We start from the raw sequence: 18,021 nt of genomic DNA, 5'->3' as shown, positions 1-18,021 counted from the left end.
ATCCTAATGAACTGACATATCAGGTTTACAAAAGAACGGAGTAGCAAAATACTTGCAGGTTCTAAGCAGCTCTGGTGGCCACATGGAATAGACAATGGCTTGCACAGCCAAGTAACTGTAATTTGATTTTCTAATCTGCAAAGTACATGATACAAACATATATAATGTGAAAAGTAAACTAAACTCCATCCGAACAGGCCTTGGAAGGCCAAACGGTACCGACCGGCCGCCGTGTTACCCTCAACCCACAGGCATCACTGGATGTGGATATGGAGGGGCATGTGGTTAGCACACCGCTCTCCCAGCCATATGTCAGTTTACAAGACCAGAGCTGCTACTTCTCAATCAAGTAGCTCCTCAGTTTGCCGCACAAGGGCTGAGTGCACCCCACTTGCCAACAGCACTCACCCATCGAAGTGCTAGCCCAGCCCGATAGTGCATATAATGTGAAAAGGCAGGAATTATTCTACACATCTCACGTATCAGATTGTGCAAAAGGCAAGCAGTGCAGCAAAATATGTGCAGTTTCTCAGCAACACTTTATGCTATGTAGACCAGAAGCAGTCCAATTTTCAGTGTCTTTCTAGGAACTGGTCACTTTAAAAGATTATATCTTGAAATGTATTGGTCCAATATTAATGAGTTTTTTTATAATTTACAGGCATGTATATTTCTCGTGTAAATCTCAAGTTATAGAATTTTCCAGTCGCAAGTAAAGAAGTTTTTATAATTTTTGTAAACTAACTTTTTCTCAGACCCATATAAACTTTTAATAGAAACCTTGGATTAGTTTGAAAGTTCTCTTTCATGGTTATCAAAAACAGCAACTACTGTGATTTTACAGTGCGATTCTGATTTTATAAAAAAATATTATTGAAGTTTAGTTCTGTGCACACCGTAATGTGCGATTAGACGACAGTGGCTGAAGCTTGCAGCAGTTCTAGGGCTAAGTCAGCCATCTGCAGATTTGTTACTCACTTTGACTGTAATATTAGGTATGTCATCTAACAGTAAAACCATAGCTACACTTGTGTTGCTGTGTGGAATTGAGCTATCTATCCCTAAATAATCCAATAAAAATAAACTACAAGCAGTGGAAACGAGATTTCTTTGGAAAGTCGGAGGTGTTACCAGGGAAGACCATGTAAGAAGTGAAGATATTAGGAATGATCAATCAGTGGAAAATCCAGGACGGAATGTAACAATATCATGAAAAGGATAGTTGCTACTCACCATATAGCAGGGATACTGAGTCTCAGATAGGCACAACAAAAAGACTGTCACAAAATGAGCCTTAGAGCAACAAGGCCACGCATACACATTCATTCACTCACTCACACAGTTGACCACAGTCTCTGACAGCTAGCTGCCAGATTCTTCAGCTGCCAGAGACTGTCGTCGCGCGCGCGCGTGTGTGTGTGTGTGTGTGTGTGTGTGTGTGTGTGTGTGTGTGTGCGTGCGTGCGTGCAAAACTCATTTTGTGACAGTCTTTTTGTTGCGCCTATCTGCGACTTAGAATCTCCGCTATATGGTGTGTAGCAACTATCCTTTTCATAATATTGATATTAGGAATGAACTAGATATTCATAATATTATTGAAAAGATTGAAGAGAATAAAACATTACTGAAACATCACCTACAAAGAATGAGTACAAAGAGAATCCCACATCAGGCCATGCTGTACCAGCCTAGAGGAAGAAGCGATGTGGGAAAACCCAGAACAAAGTGGTAGTTACAAGTGAAGACAGAACAGGCACAAGTACCTAAACCTTGGTGTGCAGAGGAAGAAGATGATCTAACAGTAACCAGTTACTATATTAACATCTTCCTCCAGATGTGTCTATTGTTCATTTTGGGAGTATATTTGGAAGTCAAAGACTGTATTTCTCTTCTTCTTCTTCTTCTTCTTCTTTTGGGGGGGGGGGGGGGGTGTTAGTAGGTGACATCTAAAAGTAATTCTGCCATCAAATTGTAAATTGGCACTACGAGGACTTCCACCAGAGTTGTGACTGTTGTAACATAATATTGAGGAAGTTTGCTTCACTACTTTGTGATTGTTTTGAGTTAATATTTTGTTTGCTAGACCCCCTTTTATTCTAGCTGTAAGCATGACACAGTAGATATATCGACATCGTCCTAATGGAGGAACAGGTTGAATTCAATCTTATGTGCAGCTGCTTTGATGACTATAGTATTCTACAAACTTTAGGTTATTTTCAGTGCCCTCAATGTAATCTTTTCTTGGCACTGAAAAGTGCACTCAGAATTGTATCACAATTATTATTCTGTGGATTATATTGTACACTGTTTTATAATATATAAAAGTACTGTCCTTCCATAAAAGAAGAGGATTTTCAAATATTTGCACATGTATACTTGTAGAGAAACAATTTTAATCCAAGATAGGAGAAAGGGCAGCATTGGTCATAAATTTTTAATCTGTGTATTGCAGATTAATTTCAGCTACTGTGTAGTTCAATGCAGTTATGTCCAAGTCTTGATGATTCATCATAAATAAAATTGCACATGGTACCGCATTGACAGTTATGCCATTACATGTCATGTCAGTGTGGTACCATGAGTTTAATGTCAGTGTGGTACCACGAGTGATTTTATTTACGATGTTTCATCATGACTTGGCTATAATTGCTCTGAAGATAGCTGTGCAGTAGCTGAAATCAATCTGCAATAAAGAGATTAAAATTTTATGACCAGTGCTGCCCTTTGTCTTATCTTGGATCTCATTAATATGGTCATGGAGCACGCTGTTTCAAATGGAGACAAATCTGAAGAATAATTTGAATGATTTCCATTTGTTTTTCAATTTCTTGTGTAAAATTCAGAAAGCCTGTGGCTGTAGATTTTGTTATTATTATTATTATTATTATTATTAAATAAGATGTGCTGTGTCACTTGTCCAATCTTCAATGGCTATTGAAGATTATTATCCATGTAACTGGCATTTTGTTTACTCTTAAAACAATGTGCCATGTAAATGATATTAATCACTAAATTGTACTTTTTTTCAGCATATTAAAGGCAATGTTTTGGATATTCGAAACATATCTTTTGCTGAAGGCGGTGACTATGAGTGTATTATAAAGAGTGCTGTTGGAAGGATTGCTTCTAAAACCCATCTTATTGTTGAAGGACCTCCAGGCCCACCAGGTATTTGTTATACAACAAATGTAATGTTCTTTTGTTTGTTTTATATTAATGTTGTTACTTGTTATGACTGTCAGTGTTGTCTGTGAAGGTTATGGCAAGGATAACAGTTTTATTTTAGTTTATCTTTAAAGCTATATAACTTTAATCACCACCCGCATCTGCCAAATTTGAACCAAAACCTAGATATATTACGGTGTCCTTCCTAAGTCAACACTCTTTAGTCTGTTCCCTGTTTCATTAGGCAGAGTCTGGGTAGATTATCTCAATTCATTTTCATTGCAAACGTTCTGCAAACATGTTTCTTTTTTTTCTTTTCTTGGTCATAAACTAATAAAGTTCCGTTTCTCCATTTTATCAAATAAAACATTTTAATATAAAAAGCTTTTAATGCCTTGGCCACAATTTTCAGTATACAACTAAAGCACAGTGACTAGTTTTGGTTGTTTTCTATAACAATCTTCAGAGAGTTCAAATCATAAAAATGCTGTGAACATGCATTAGTTGTAGTTCTGCAATGACATGCAGTCATAATATGAGCAAACAAGATAATGACAGTATGTCGTTAAAACCTTCATTGCGAGCCAGGCTGTGAACCATAATCTCGCAAGATGATGATAATAAAGAAGGAAAGTGACCATCGTCTTGCAGGATTATGGTTTACAACCTGGCTCACTCATGATGAAGTTTTTACCTACATTTTGTCATAGTCTTGTTGGTCCATAAGACAAATGCAAGTCATTGCCTTATATTTTCCCCTGACTTTGCTACACATTTTTATCATCAAACTGGCAACTTTTTCATGCCATCCTCGAATAAAGAAGAGGGATCCGTGTACAGCCACTTGCTCACAAACTCCTCTACCGCTGCATTGTCATCAAAGTGATGTCCTCTGAGCTCTTCTTTCAGATTTCCAAACATGTGATGGTTGCAGCATGATGAGTTGGGGAGTTTCCCAAAGACTTTGCTCCAGTTTTCCATCATTAAAGAAACAGTGTATGGCCTTGCATTGCTGTACAAATGAATTGTCATTAGTGACAATGGCTTGAATACTTTCACAGTTTATCCATGCTGCTGAAGTAATTTCGAAAAGTTTTATGTGGTGTTCTTCTGCAACAGGTTCTGTACGGCATGAATGTTGTCTGATGTGATGCTTGTTCGGGGTTGCTTTTGGTGGGGTGCAATTTCCACAGCTACCTATCCTGCCAAAAAGTTTTATGCCATTCATACACTGGGATCTTCGAAAGGGTTTCTTCCCCAAACTGTGCATGGAGCCTCTTTAAAATTTCCACAGGTTCGGAGCATTCTTTCACAAAAAACTTGATTATTATGCGCCGTCCGCCAGACACGAGTGGTTACGTTACACCAACTGCGGCATCACAGTGCTATTCCCGACATCCCCCAACATCCTGTCAAGGTGGCAGCCATTTCCATCCACTGTCACAGTGCTAGATTTAAATTCTGGTTCATATTTGATACGCCCAGGTATGTTTCATAATACAACATATTGGTGTCAGTGAGAAAGGTATATCACAAACTACTATACATTCCAACAATTGTACCAGCTGTAAACAGAGTTCATCATAACATCATGCAGAAAGGTATATGATTTCAGAATGAAATTTTCAGTCTGCAGCGGAGTGTGTACTGATATGAATCTGTCTGGCAGATTAAAACTGTGTGCCAGACCAAGACTCGAACTTGGGACCTTTGCCTTTCACTTTGCTCTTACCAACTGAGCTACCCAAGCGCAACTCCCAGCCCATTCTCACAGCTTTACTTCCGTCAATGCCCCACCCCTACCTTTCTAACTTCACAGAAGTTCTCCTGTGAAACGTGGGGGACTAACACTCCTGGAAGAAAGAACAACTTTTGTGGAATTGCTTTATAGTATAATCCTACTTTAACATTTTCAGAACTAATATTCTCCCACTATTGATAACATTTGTTATTGCTCCAGTCGAATTTCCTAAGTTTACAATGTTAATTTGCACCCACTTTTGCGTTAACATTTTTATAATTTTGTCATGATTTACACTTTATGAAACAGTGTTGCTGGAGAAAAAACTGGCGTAATTGACATAAAACGACCCTGGCATGACATTGGTCTTTTCAGTTAACTTTCATAACACCTGGGTGCTCCACCCAATTGGTAAAAGTTGGAACAATTTGTGCTTTGTCTCCTGCCATATACTTTCTCCCTCTACCTGTGAGGAATTTTGTAGTAACTACGCACACAAGTCAGCACACACACACAGAATGGAAATCACTTTAATGAGAAAACTGTTTAGAACTTCCATACACAGTCAGAGTACAATGCCAGGGGGAATCCAATTCAGTGCCAACAACCCGAAAGGAAAGTCAAGTTAACACGAGAACACACAATAACAGATTGAGGCAGAGTACACTCCACTCCATTATTATAATGTGTAGATTGCTTGTCAGTCTCTCGAGGTGGTGCTGTCAGTCGTCTGTGCATGCCAACCTCGATGCAGTGGCGCTTCCAGTGTTAGGTTGTACCACCGCTTGGTGGCTGGACCTGCACCGCTGGCACGGATGAGTTGTATTACGACAGTAGTTGGTGTCAGGCTACTGGTATGATGCACAGAAAAATATTGAAATAGGGCTACCACAGTCCTCGCCCCATGGAGGGTTGGCTGTTAGACGATGCAACCCCGGGGTCCCTCCCCCACACCATGGGACGACATAGGTACCCAGGAAACAGATGTCCATGCCTTCCTGATCATCATAGGCAGGTGCCCTCGATGAGGACAGAAGCCCCCTGCTATTAGCTGCAACTGGAGAGTAGGCCCGGAAACAGCTCTGATAGTGATGACTCCCCTGTGGGCAAATGTCCAGTGGTGCAACGCCAACAAAGGCAGCGGACGGGGGGAGGGGGGGTGCTGAAGATGAATCCATGGGGACATCTGGCAGCTCTAGGGTGGGAGCAGGAACTGGCTGCTGGACCGGCACCTGCGAACTCCTGCTGAGTGGGGGCTGGAAAAAGTAGCAGATGAATGTGTGGTGGACAAAGGGCTCAGCCTAGGAGCTGGAGCAAAAAACAGGGAAGGTACCCCCAGGGATGGAGGAGAAGACAAAAACCCGGACACCACAAAGGAGACTGTGCAGATGCAGCAAACGCTGATCCCCCCCTGCGGGCGTAATTGATTGTGATATCAGGCCACCAGCCTGTCCTCCATATGCAGCATAAAGTGGAGTTCACATATGCGTCTTAATTTGGCACCACAGCTTTTGGCTTTCTGTAGTGGCATCATGAGGCAGTGCATATACAGGGTGAAGCAAAATTCACGCAATCGGGCTTCGCAGTGCGACTCCTCACATGCCAGTGATAACAAAAATGTCTCTCACAAAATTTCGGCGTGCAAGTACATCCGGCATAAAAGGGACATTAAAGAGTGGTAATCTGGCAACACTGTAACCACATGTATGGTAACTACCTGTGTCAGCACATCTTAGTTCTGCTGTACAGTTGGTGCAGTGGGTACAGTTTTTGTTAGCATGCAGGAGGTTGAGAGTTCGATCCTGGGTTGAGCACTATTTTTTTAAATTGGTAATTTCATTCTGACATTTCATACTGTAATATACACCATTTCTTAGGTCACATGTATCGTAAATTTACAACATTTTGTAATGCCGAACATAACAAATATGTGGTTAGACAAATAAGAAATGGACAGTTGAAACAAATGGTGTGTCATAGGACAGAATAACTACAAAAACAATATCAATTTCGAGATGCAAGATGCTAAAGATGATAGCACAGTACAATAACACAACATCTACTTGTCATTTATACTACGTATAACGTGAGCGCTCGGATGTCGTACATTATCAAGCAGTGGCAATAATAATGTCCATATTAATGACCGCATGACCTTCACAACAGAATACGTTGTCCTCAGAACAACAGATGCACAAAGCGACCTCCCTGCACATCTAAACATTGCGCAACCTGCCGAATCATTCAGCTCTGGGCTCTTTGCAGCAAAGCTGCATCCACAGTAACAAGAGCAGCATGAACACTCGCTACCAATTCTTCCACATTGTCAGCAGAGTGGAGTACATGTGCTCCTCTAGGTATCCCCACTGGAAGAAATCCAGGGGATTTAGGTCAGGTGAACGTGGTGGGCATACAACTGGACCTCCACGTCTGAGCCATTCCCCTGGAAATGTTCTGTCCAAATACTGTCGCACATTAATTCCAGAATGTGGAGGTGCACCATCATGTTGGAACCATATCCTGTGCCGAACATGTAATGGAACATGTTCCAGCGCATCAGGCAGATAGTTTGCGAGGAATGTATGATACCTTCATGCAGTCAATTGGTCAGGCAACACGTAGTGGCCCAAACACCTGTCGTCTGATGTTCCGGCCCATACGTTGATGCCAAAGTGAACTTGATATCCACAGTCGTGAGTGACCAATGGTGGGCATTGTGCATATTGAAGACAACCTCGTGAGTGAATGCTGCTTCATCCAACCATATTACAGTGTTCACAAAGTAATCTTTGCCATCTTGTTGTCATTGGAACCATTCACAGACTTGCATCTGCTGATGGCGATGTGCAGGATGCAGGTGTTGTGTGAAAGTATAATGATAAGGGTGCAGCCCATGCTCATACAGCATGTTAACGACTCTGCACTGTGAGACGCGCAGCTGCCTTGCTCTGCTACGTGTACTTCACTGAGGTTCTTGGTGTATGACCTTCAGAATAGCTTCCTCAGTAGCTGGAGTACGGAAGGTATATGAATGACCTGTGTCATACGATGGTGTAAAGAGAGAACCTGACTCCCGAAGGCACAGCTCCATATGACAAAACACACTCTTATCTGGATAGTGTTGATGAAGATAATTAGCAGCATATTCATGAGTGGCAGCACCAGCCCGGTTATCAGATGCACCAAGGACCAGAAGAATATCCACATATTCATCGTTTTTGCATGCCATATGTCCGCCACACCGGTTTAGAGGTTTACAATGAGAAAATTCTATACGTCTATGCATGTACATCGGAGTCTGTCATGGGTACGTTACTCCGCTCGCAACTAGTCCCTGTCTGATGAACAGCGCATAAAGTACAAACACACTGTCAGTCCTACGCATTGTTCCACCTAACACTCATTACCCTTCTGACAGATATTGTTCTGTGTGACTCATCCTGACACCGCTGATTGGGAAATGTTTGATTTTGAATTACATTGTTTCTGTAACGGTAATAGACGTGATGTTTCCGCAATCCAATCGATAGAATAATGATAATGGATTGAGATACGTACTAAACAGCATGTGGTTACTAGACTCACTGGTGAAAGGCATTATTAGTGGGAGCATGGTGGTAACACATACAAATAGTAAGCATTATTCACAAAGCACAGTGCTGGTCCTACTGGTAATGTAAAGCCCTAACGAAATGTAATGGACTTGAAGAAGACAAGAATAATTGTTGGTACTAAACTATGGGGCCATTGGATGAGGGTACAAAGAAAACAGGTTTCACATCTAGTAGATGAAGTGGTACAAATAAATTCATGCCCACGACATGGAAAGGGCTACTTTCAAAGCTGACCAATCTTCCATTTCTAAGATTGTAGTATGTAAGTGCAAATGTTCTCTAGAGGACCCATTGCAATCACTGTTGATGATTAAGATGCCAGATACCATACCACCTGGACTATATTTACAAAATAAAAAACATATGCCTCCACCCAGGATCGAACTATTGACCTCCTGCATGCTAACCCAAAACTGCATCCACTGCACCAACTGTACAGCACAACAAATCTGTCCAGACAGAGGTAGTTACCATACATTTGGTTACAGTGTTTCCAGATTGCCACTCTTTAACATCAATTTTCTGCCGGATGTACTCGCCGGATGAAATTTTGTGAGAGACATTTTTTTTATCGCTGGCATGTGAGGAGTCGCGCTGTGAAGCCCGAGTGTGCGAATTTTGCTTCATCCTGTATATGTTATAGTGCAGGTTATGGCCTTAGAGCTGTGACAAGAGCAAAGTACAAGGAAGACAAAACCCTAATGTTAGATCCAAAAATAGATTTCACACAGGGATAAATCAGGCTGCACAAACTAAATAAAAGAAATAACACTCAAAAATGAAAATGGTGTCTGCAGTGGCAAACTAACCAACAGCTGGTGTGTAAATATCACCTGCAGACACACCATTTTTCCAAGATTTTTAGAATTTTATCGTATTAGTTGATATAGGAATTTTGAATAACTGATTTTTAGTGTAACAGCTGCTGCGTCACACTTGGGAGCTATCTCCTGTTTATAATCCACAATATATACAATGTGGTCCCACAAATCATGAAGTTTGTATGACTCGATTTTTTTGTTACATATATTAAGTTTATGTATTTATTTATCCAAAAATCTTCTCTCTCTCTCTCTCTCTCTCTCTCTCTCTCTCTCTCTCTCACACACACACACACACACACACACACACTGCTGCAGAAAGTCAGACATAGGTTGCTGTTCGTGTAGTTGCAGAAGTAGCAAAAATGTACCTGCCAACCACTGTTTTCACTTTTTGCAGTAACAAAATGAAAACACACTGAAATCGAATGGAGTGCAGCAGCAATTACTCCACAATAACTATCGCAGGATGTTCATGTTTCAGTATACTGCCACCAGGGAGCATTGGTGAAGGAAAGTAGCGCAACAAAGTACAACCAAGTTGAACTATTTGTGGCATAACAAAAGTTGCATTTCTTTAAGTTGAGCCACTAAAAACTGGGAGTTCACACATGCAACTGTAGTATGCCACCAGCTGTGATGACACACACACACACACACACACACACACACACACACACACAGAGAGAGAGAGAGAGAGAGAGAGAGAGAGAGAGAGACATAGAAACACAGAGTTGTATAGCAGATCTAACTGTAGACACACTGCCACAGAAACAAAACAAAACAAGAATGTTCCCATTCCCCATGATAAAGCAGTCGCGGTGAATGTGGATCGAAACAGACATGGTGAATGTGGATATACAGGGTGTCCATAATTAAAGTTCCAGCTTCAAAACACTGTAGAAAGAGAACTGCTGCTCTTTAACAAAAAAAAGTAATGAAAATTTTACCAGTAGATGGTGCTGTAAGTATCTTTAACTGAAGTAGGGTTGGCTTCAAATGACAGATGAATTCCAATATAACAGCTATGGTTTGAGTTGCACATTACACCATCCATACTGTTCAATTTGCATAACTGCACAAGTTCGGCAGTCAACAGTTCTGGCACTCTTAGATAAGCCCATCCACCACAGCAGTCATACTTCATCAAATGGGAAAAATTAGTTGCAAATTGTCCTGAGGCCAAAAACTGCATAATAAGCAAAATGATGTGGGTTTCTAATTGTTGTGAGAATGGTGCAAGACATGTTCAGTATGTAGTATGTTGAAATCAAGACACAAAATGTTCCACAACAGATCAAAGTGTCTTGGGGGCCATGTTTACAATGCACTGCACAATGTGTGCCATTGCTTCACCTATGTTCATTATTGGAACACTAAAAATGACATTTCTCAAATAACCTCATAGCCAGAAGCCACATAGATTAAGATCAGGTGATCTGGATGGTCAGGCTGTAGGGAAATGATGGCTGATAACTCTACCATTTCTGAAATACCTCTGCAGCAGCTGTTTCACTGTCTGTGCAATGTACGGGTTAGTGACATCCTGCATAAAAATGATCCTACCCACGCACCCATACTGTTGGAAGGGTTGGAATGACATTGGTGTGCAAAAGACACTCATATAAAGTTTCCCGGTGACGACGGTACAAGTAACAGGACCCGCAGAATTCATCTCCTCAAAAAAATAGGTAAACAATGCTGTCAACCTGTACTACATAGTCACCGTTGCTGAACGAAATTGTACCAGTTGACTTGTGTGCAGATTTTTAGTTGCAAATATCTTACAATTCTGTGTATTGACATGTCCTTGGAGATGAAAATGGGCTTTGTCTGCCCACGGAATGTTCCACGGCCATTCATTGTTCACTTGGATGCGACCAAAAAATTCCAGAGCGACCATTTGTCTTGCTGGCTGGTCAGTCAGAAGCATCTCCTGAACATGGGTGATTTTGAATGGATAGCAGTGTAAGATCTTCCATAGTATTTTTTGCACTGTGCTCGCAGGCATATCCAGCCTTCATGCAATGCCCTGTGCACAGCATGTTTGTACATCCCTGATTGACCCCTCCTGCATTGCTGTGACCACATCTTTGACAGATGTAGGATCAACTTCTTTCCTTCCTCTGCCACTTTGCATGTTAGGAGAACCTATCTTGTCAGTGTAATCATTTTGTGAGCCTTCATGGAGATGGTCATGTTAAAAAGGGTGTTTCAGACACAAACTGAGGGACAGTTGTGTGCTGTGTATCTACTCTGACGCTTTAGGCACCATCTATTGGTAAAATTTTCATTATTTTCTTTCCCATGATGTTTCCTCCTGTATTAATAATATGCTTCCCATTCTGAGCAATGGATCTCTTTCTACAGCATTTTGAAACTGGAACTTTAATTATGGACACCCTATATACAAATCAAAACAAGCAAAGGAGAAAATGTTGTGGCTAGTAGAGTGCAGTTTGTTGAAAAATGGACACCTACATATAGAACTCGGTGTAACATGGTATGGAGCTGTGGTGGCGTTGTGCTTTGCAAAGTGTATAAAGTTCCCCTCACCTCATGGTGAACCTCTTCTAACACACACACCTCCTTGAAGTTACTGACATGTAGTTCTCAGCTGCAAAAACTATAGAAAAAACCAGCTGTACACATCGTAACTACAAGTCGCACTAAAATTGTTTTGTTGGTGCAAGGAATAGTTAAATAAAAGTATTTATGTGCATAATATCTCACTCCATTACGATAAGCTTTCATACACCAGTTACTACCAGCCTTGCTGGAAACTGTACGAAGTCTGAAAAGTCCGCACACACACATCGTTCACAACTGTTGCCAGTTATGTTAATTATGAATTATTCTTCACCAAAAGTTTACAAATGGATTGTTTCTTTTAGAACAGCTCATTCAAATGTTGCTATAATCAGTCTCGCAGAACAAAATGTTCAAGTTCGCGAGTAAGCAACACGCCATGTGGAATTTAATTATTTAAATTTCATCAAATGTTCCAAATTTGATACTGTGCTTTAATTCAAACTCCATTCCACACTTTACAGCACTTCGCGAACATTTTATTACCAAGACATCACAGTATTAATAATTTTAAACAGAGCACATATCAGTAGGTCTGATCACTGTGATGTCCTAGCTCTGACTCTACTCATCTCTTTACACAAAAGAAGCTTGTAGTTCCCAAAATACATGTGAATATGCTAATTTCTGATTGACAGAGAAACATCACAGCCATTTACAAAGCAAAATCAAGCTCGCTCAATCCTGCACATATGTACAGAACCAAGCAAAATTCATTGCTGAGCCAGAACAGTAAATTACTAAAATAAATTTTGAAAACCCACAAATATAAAATTAATTCCCTCTTAAGTGCTATCAGGTGTTCCCCAGGGAAGTGTCCTGGGACCTCTGCTGTTCCTGATCTATATAAATGACCTGGGTGACAATCTGAGCAGTTCTCTTAGGTTGTTCACAGATGATGCTGTAATTTATCATCTAGTAAGGTCATCCGAAGACCAGTATCAGTTGCAAAGCGATTTAGAAAAGATTGCTGTATGGTGTGGCAGGTGGCAGTTGACGCTAAATAACGAAAAGTGTGAGGTGATCCACATGAGTTCCAAAAGAAATCCGTTGGAATTAGATTACTCGATAAATAGTACAATTCTCAAGGCTGTCAATTCAACTAAGTACCTGGGTGTTAAAATTATGAACAACTTCAGTTGGAAAGACCACATAGATAATATTGTGGGGAAGGCGAGCCAAAGGTTGCGTTTCATTGGCAGGACACTTAGAAGATGCAACAAGTCCACTAAAGAGACAGCTTACACTACACTCATTCGTCCTCTGTTAGAATATTGCTGCGCGGTGTGGGATCCTTACCAGGTGGGATTGACGGAGGACATCGAAAGAGTGCAAAAAAGGGCAGTTCGTTTTGTATTATCACATAATAGGGGAGACAGTGTGGCAGATATGATACGCGAGTTGGGATGGAAGTCATTAAAGCAAAGACTTTTTTGTCACGGCGAGATCTATTTACGAAATTTCAGTCACCAACTTTGTCTTCCGAATGCGAAAATATTTTGTTGAGCCCAACCTACATAGGTAGGAATGATCATCAAAATAAAATAAGAGAAATCAGAGCTCGAACAGAAAGGTTTAGGTGTTCGTTTTTCCCGCGCGGTGTTCGGGAGTGGAATGGTAGAGAGATAGTATGATTGTGGTTCAATGAACCCTCTGCCAAGCACTTAAATGTGAATTGCAGAGTAATCATGTAGATGTAGAACAAAACTGCTTTACTGAAATCATAATTTCATTTCCGCAAGACCATAAACTGACTAAATAGTTTGTAACAAATTCCTCAGTACAGATGACTAACACACACTTCATTCTCGAACATTCCTCACATGACCAATTACTTAACTGTGTAGTTTAAAAACTTTATACAAACAGTATTTCACATTCGCATCTTCATTCACTTTCATAACCAAGCACAATCATTGTAGCAGTTAATAAACAGTTAGAAAATTAAACAAACAGAACCATAAATAAAATTAACAGTAGGTTGACTGCTGCTCAAACAGTGTCTGTCATCTAGTGACCTCTATCAGCTCACATAAAAACTACATACTCTCGAGCAATCTGATGCCAGCTGTCCTGTGCGTGACTCATACTGCACATCCGATCACGGCTGTAATGTCTCATCTAAATAGGTATTATGTAGAGATGCTACACCTCAGAGCCAGAAAAACTTTAATACCAAAAAATAATTTTAAATATGATAACTGTTTGTGGCCTCACTAAACCAACATGTAAATAAAACCAGAATTGCTACTGTGACCACTGCCAGTGCTTTTAAATAAAACGAAATGCATTTGGTGTAAGGAAGACTGTATGGTTTCAAAAGAGGGTATAACCACCATATTATTTGTTGAACGTTTAACATTAATTGGACAGGTGCAGTCCAAGTAGCATTCTCTGCGTATTAATTGGTTTATAAAAATCTATTAAGTTGTTTTTAATACCACTATCCTTTCTTTTTTCCCAACAATTATTATTTTCTTGTTTGAGTGAGGTCACACAGAAGTCTATAATTTAAAGAATTAAAGATACACGAAATTTGGCTACACCAAAAACTCAGGTGTTTATTTGTGCAGAAGAAAATGTGTTACCATTTTTTAATGTTTTTGTTGGATTTATGTCAGGTGGAGTCCAGGTAACAGACATAAAGAAAACATCAGCAACTATTCAGTGGACAGATGGAGCTACAAATGGCAATCCAATATTGCACTACACAATTTCGGGGCGTACAAGATGGAATAACACGTGGATGAATCTTTCTCAAAGTAAGTAATTTCACTCTCCATTTAGTTATTGTTCCATTTGTTATTTTTATTTGGAATTAATTGAATAACATGTCATAGATTAAGTTATAATGTACATGTGATGAGTTGTTTTTGCAACTTGAAATGTGTTAGTGATGTGTTGCAGTGAAAGATGATGAGTCCAGGCCCCAAAATATTATGTCTATCAAACTTTTCTGAAATCAGATGACTACTCAGATAGTTCCACTAGTGAGGTCATTACCAGATCTTTCCCCCCTTTTTTGCATCCATGTCAGTCTCTAATGAGGCTACTCATGGCAAAAGCATAACCTTAACCTTCTGCCTACCCCATAAGTATTTGAACACTCGGTCCACATTTTTTATTCAAGGACTCAGAATGTACTTTGGATAACCTGAGTTTCCCATGTTGGAGACTGGTCAGCACCATCAGTACTTCATTACTGTAAAGTCTGGCTTGTTTCAGTGTCCGTTATTGCCTGTGATAGTGAATTTGGTGCATTGCATGAAAGTATAGATCTTGGCTTAATTGCCTGGATCATGTGGATGATAGAAACTTCTATTCTAAAAGTGGGAAAAAATCTCAAATTGGCAATGGGCCACTGGAGTGGTGGAAAAATAATCAATAGCAGACAACCTTTGGGGCAGCTGATGCACCTAAATTGCAACACAATTATGCAGGCGTGACAGGCTCAGTTGACATCATTTTGTCTGTCCCTCGTATCTAGTATTGATGCAGCAGTCATAGTACCAATACTCTGAATGGTTTGAGTTGGCTGTCACGGAGTATTATACTTGCACAATGTAGAATGCTTGACAGACTACCCCTCCAAAGTGGGGTGCTATTATATCAAAATTTAATGACTGTAACTGTACCCTTCAGTGCTAGAATATGAATATATACTTATGAATATATACTTATGAACCATGGACCTTGCCGCTGGTGGGGAGGCTTGCGTGCCTCAGCGATACAGATGGCCGTACCGTAGGTGCAACCACAACGGAGGGGTATCTGTTGAGAGGCCAGACAAACATGTGGTTCCTGAAGAGGGGCAGCAGCCTTTTCAGTAGTTGCAGGGGCAACAGTCTGGATGATTGACTGATCTGGCCTTGTAACATTAACCAAAACGGCCTTGCTGTGCTGGTACTGCGAACGGCTGAAAGCAAGGGGAAACTACAGCCGTAATTTTTCCCGAGGACATGCAGCTCTACTGTATGATTAAATGATGATGGCGTCCTCTTGGGTAAAATATTCCGGAGGTAAAATAGTCCCCCATTCGGATCTCCGGGTGGGGACTACTCAGGAGGACGTCGTTATCAGGAGAAAGAAAACTGGCGTTCTACGGATCGGAGCGTGGAATGTCAGATCCCTTAATCGGGCAGGTAGGTTAGAAAATTTAAAAAGGGAAATGGATAGGTTAAAGTTAGATATAGTGGGAATTAGTGAAGTTCGGTGGCAGGAGGAACAAGACTTTTGGTCAGGTGATTACAGGGTTATAAATACAAAATCAAATAGGGGTAATTCAGGAGTAGGTTTAATAATGAATAAAATAGTAGGAGTGCGGGTTAGCTACTACAAACAGCATAGTGAACGCATTATTGTGGCCAAGATAGACACAAAGCCCATGCCTACTACAGTAGTACAAGTTTATATGCCAACTACCTCTGCAGATGATGAAGAAATAGATGAAATGTATGACGAGATAAAAGAAATTATTCAGGTAGTGAAAGGAGACGAAAATTTAATAGTCATGGGTGACTGGAATTCGTCAGTAGGAAAAGGGAGAGAAGGAAACATAGTAGGTGACTATGGATTGGGGGGAAGGAATGAAAGAGGAAGCCGCCTTGTAGAATTTTGCACAGAGCATAACTTAATCATAGCCAACATTTGGTTCAAGAATCATAAAAGAAGGTTGTATACCTGGAAGAATCCTGGAGATACTAAAAGGTATCAGATAGATTATATAATGGTAAGACAGAGATTTAGGAACCAGGTTTTAAATTGTAAGACATTTCCTGGGGCAGATGTGGATTCTGACCACAATCTATTGGTTATGAACTGCAGATTGAAACTGAAGAAACTGCAAAAAGGTGGGAATTTAAGGAGATGGGACCTGGATAAACTGAAAGAACCAGAGGTTGTAGAGAGTTTCAGGGAGAGCATAAGGGAACAATTGACAGGAATGGGGGAAAGAAATACAGTAGAAGAAGAATGGGTAGCTCTGAGGGATGAAGTAGTGAAGGCAGCAGAGGATCAAGTAGGTAAAAAGACGAGGGCTAATAGAAATCCATGGGTAACAGAAGAAATATTGAATTTAATTGATGAAAGGAGAAAATATAAAAATGCAGTAAATGAAGCAGGCAAAAAGGAATACAAACGTCTCAAAAATGATATCGACAGGAAGTGCAAAATGGCTAAGCAGGGATGGCTAGAGGACAAATGTAAGGATGTAGAGGCTTGTCTCACTAGGGGTAAGATAGATACTGCCTACAGGAAAATTAAAGAGACCTTTGGAGATAAGAGAACCACTTGTATGAATATCAAGAGCTCAGATGGCAACCCAGTTCTAAGCAAAGAAGGGAAGGCAGAAAGGTGGAAGGAGTATATAGAGGGTTTATACAAGGGCGATGTACTTGAGAACAATATTATGGAAATGGAAGAGGATGTAGATGAAGACGAAATGGGAGATAAGATACTGCGTGAAGAGTTTGACAGAGCACTGAAAGACCTGAGTCGAAACAAGGCCCCGGGAGTAGACAACATTCCATTTGAACTGCTGATGGCCGCGGGAGAGCCAGTCATGACAAAACTCTACCATCTGGTGAGCACGATGTATGAGACAGGCGAAATACCCTCAGACTTCAAGAAGAATATAATAATTCCAATCCCAAAGAAAGCAGGTGTTGACAGATGTGAAAATTACCGAACTATCAGTTTAATAAGTCACAGCTGCAAAATACTAACGCGAATTCTTTACAGACGAATGGAAAAACTGGTAGAAGCCGACCTCGGGGAAGATCAGTTTGGATTCCGTAGAAATGTTGGAACACGTGAGGCAATACTGACCTTACGACTTATTTTAGAAGAAAGATTAAGAAAAGGCAAACCTACGTTTCTAGCATTTGTAGACTTAGAGAAAGCTTTTGACAATGTTAACTGCAATACTCTCTTTCAAATTCTGAAGGTGGCAGGGGTAAAATACAGGGAGCGAAAGGCTATTTACAGTTTGTACAGAAACCAGATAGCAGTTATAAGAGTCGAGGGGCATGAAAGGGAAGCAGTGGTTGGGAAAGGAGTAAGACAGGGTTGTAGCCTCTCCCCGATGTTATTC

General features: G+C 40.5%; 1 protein-coding gene across 1 annotated transcript in view; it reads left to right on the top strand.

Annotated features, from left to right (window-relative positions):
• The window catches only part of LOC126183326 (contactin), a 160,377-nt gene that overhangs the window by 82,768 nt on the left and 59,588 nt on the right, over positions 1–18,021 (top strand). Inside the window, exons 14-15 of the mRNA XM_049925188.1 lie at positions 3,030–3,168; positions 14,552–14,692. Of these exons, the coding sequence (XP_049781145.1) occupies positions 3,030–3,168; positions 14,552–14,692 (280 nt within the window). The remainder of the gene's footprint in view (positions 1–3,029; positions 3,169–14,551; positions 14,693–18,021) is intronic.

The sequence above is a fragment of the Schistocerca cancellata genome, chromosome 4, assembly GCF_023864275.1.
Source record: "Schistocerca cancellata isolate TAMUIC-IGC-003103 chromosome 4, iqSchCanc2.1, whole genome shotgun sequence".
In the NCBI taxonomy this organism is placed as follows: domain Eukaryota; kingdom Metazoa; phylum Arthropoda; class Insecta; order Orthoptera; family Acrididae; genus Schistocerca; species Schistocerca cancellata.
This window is presented reverse-complemented; position numbering and strand designations above follow the sequence as displayed.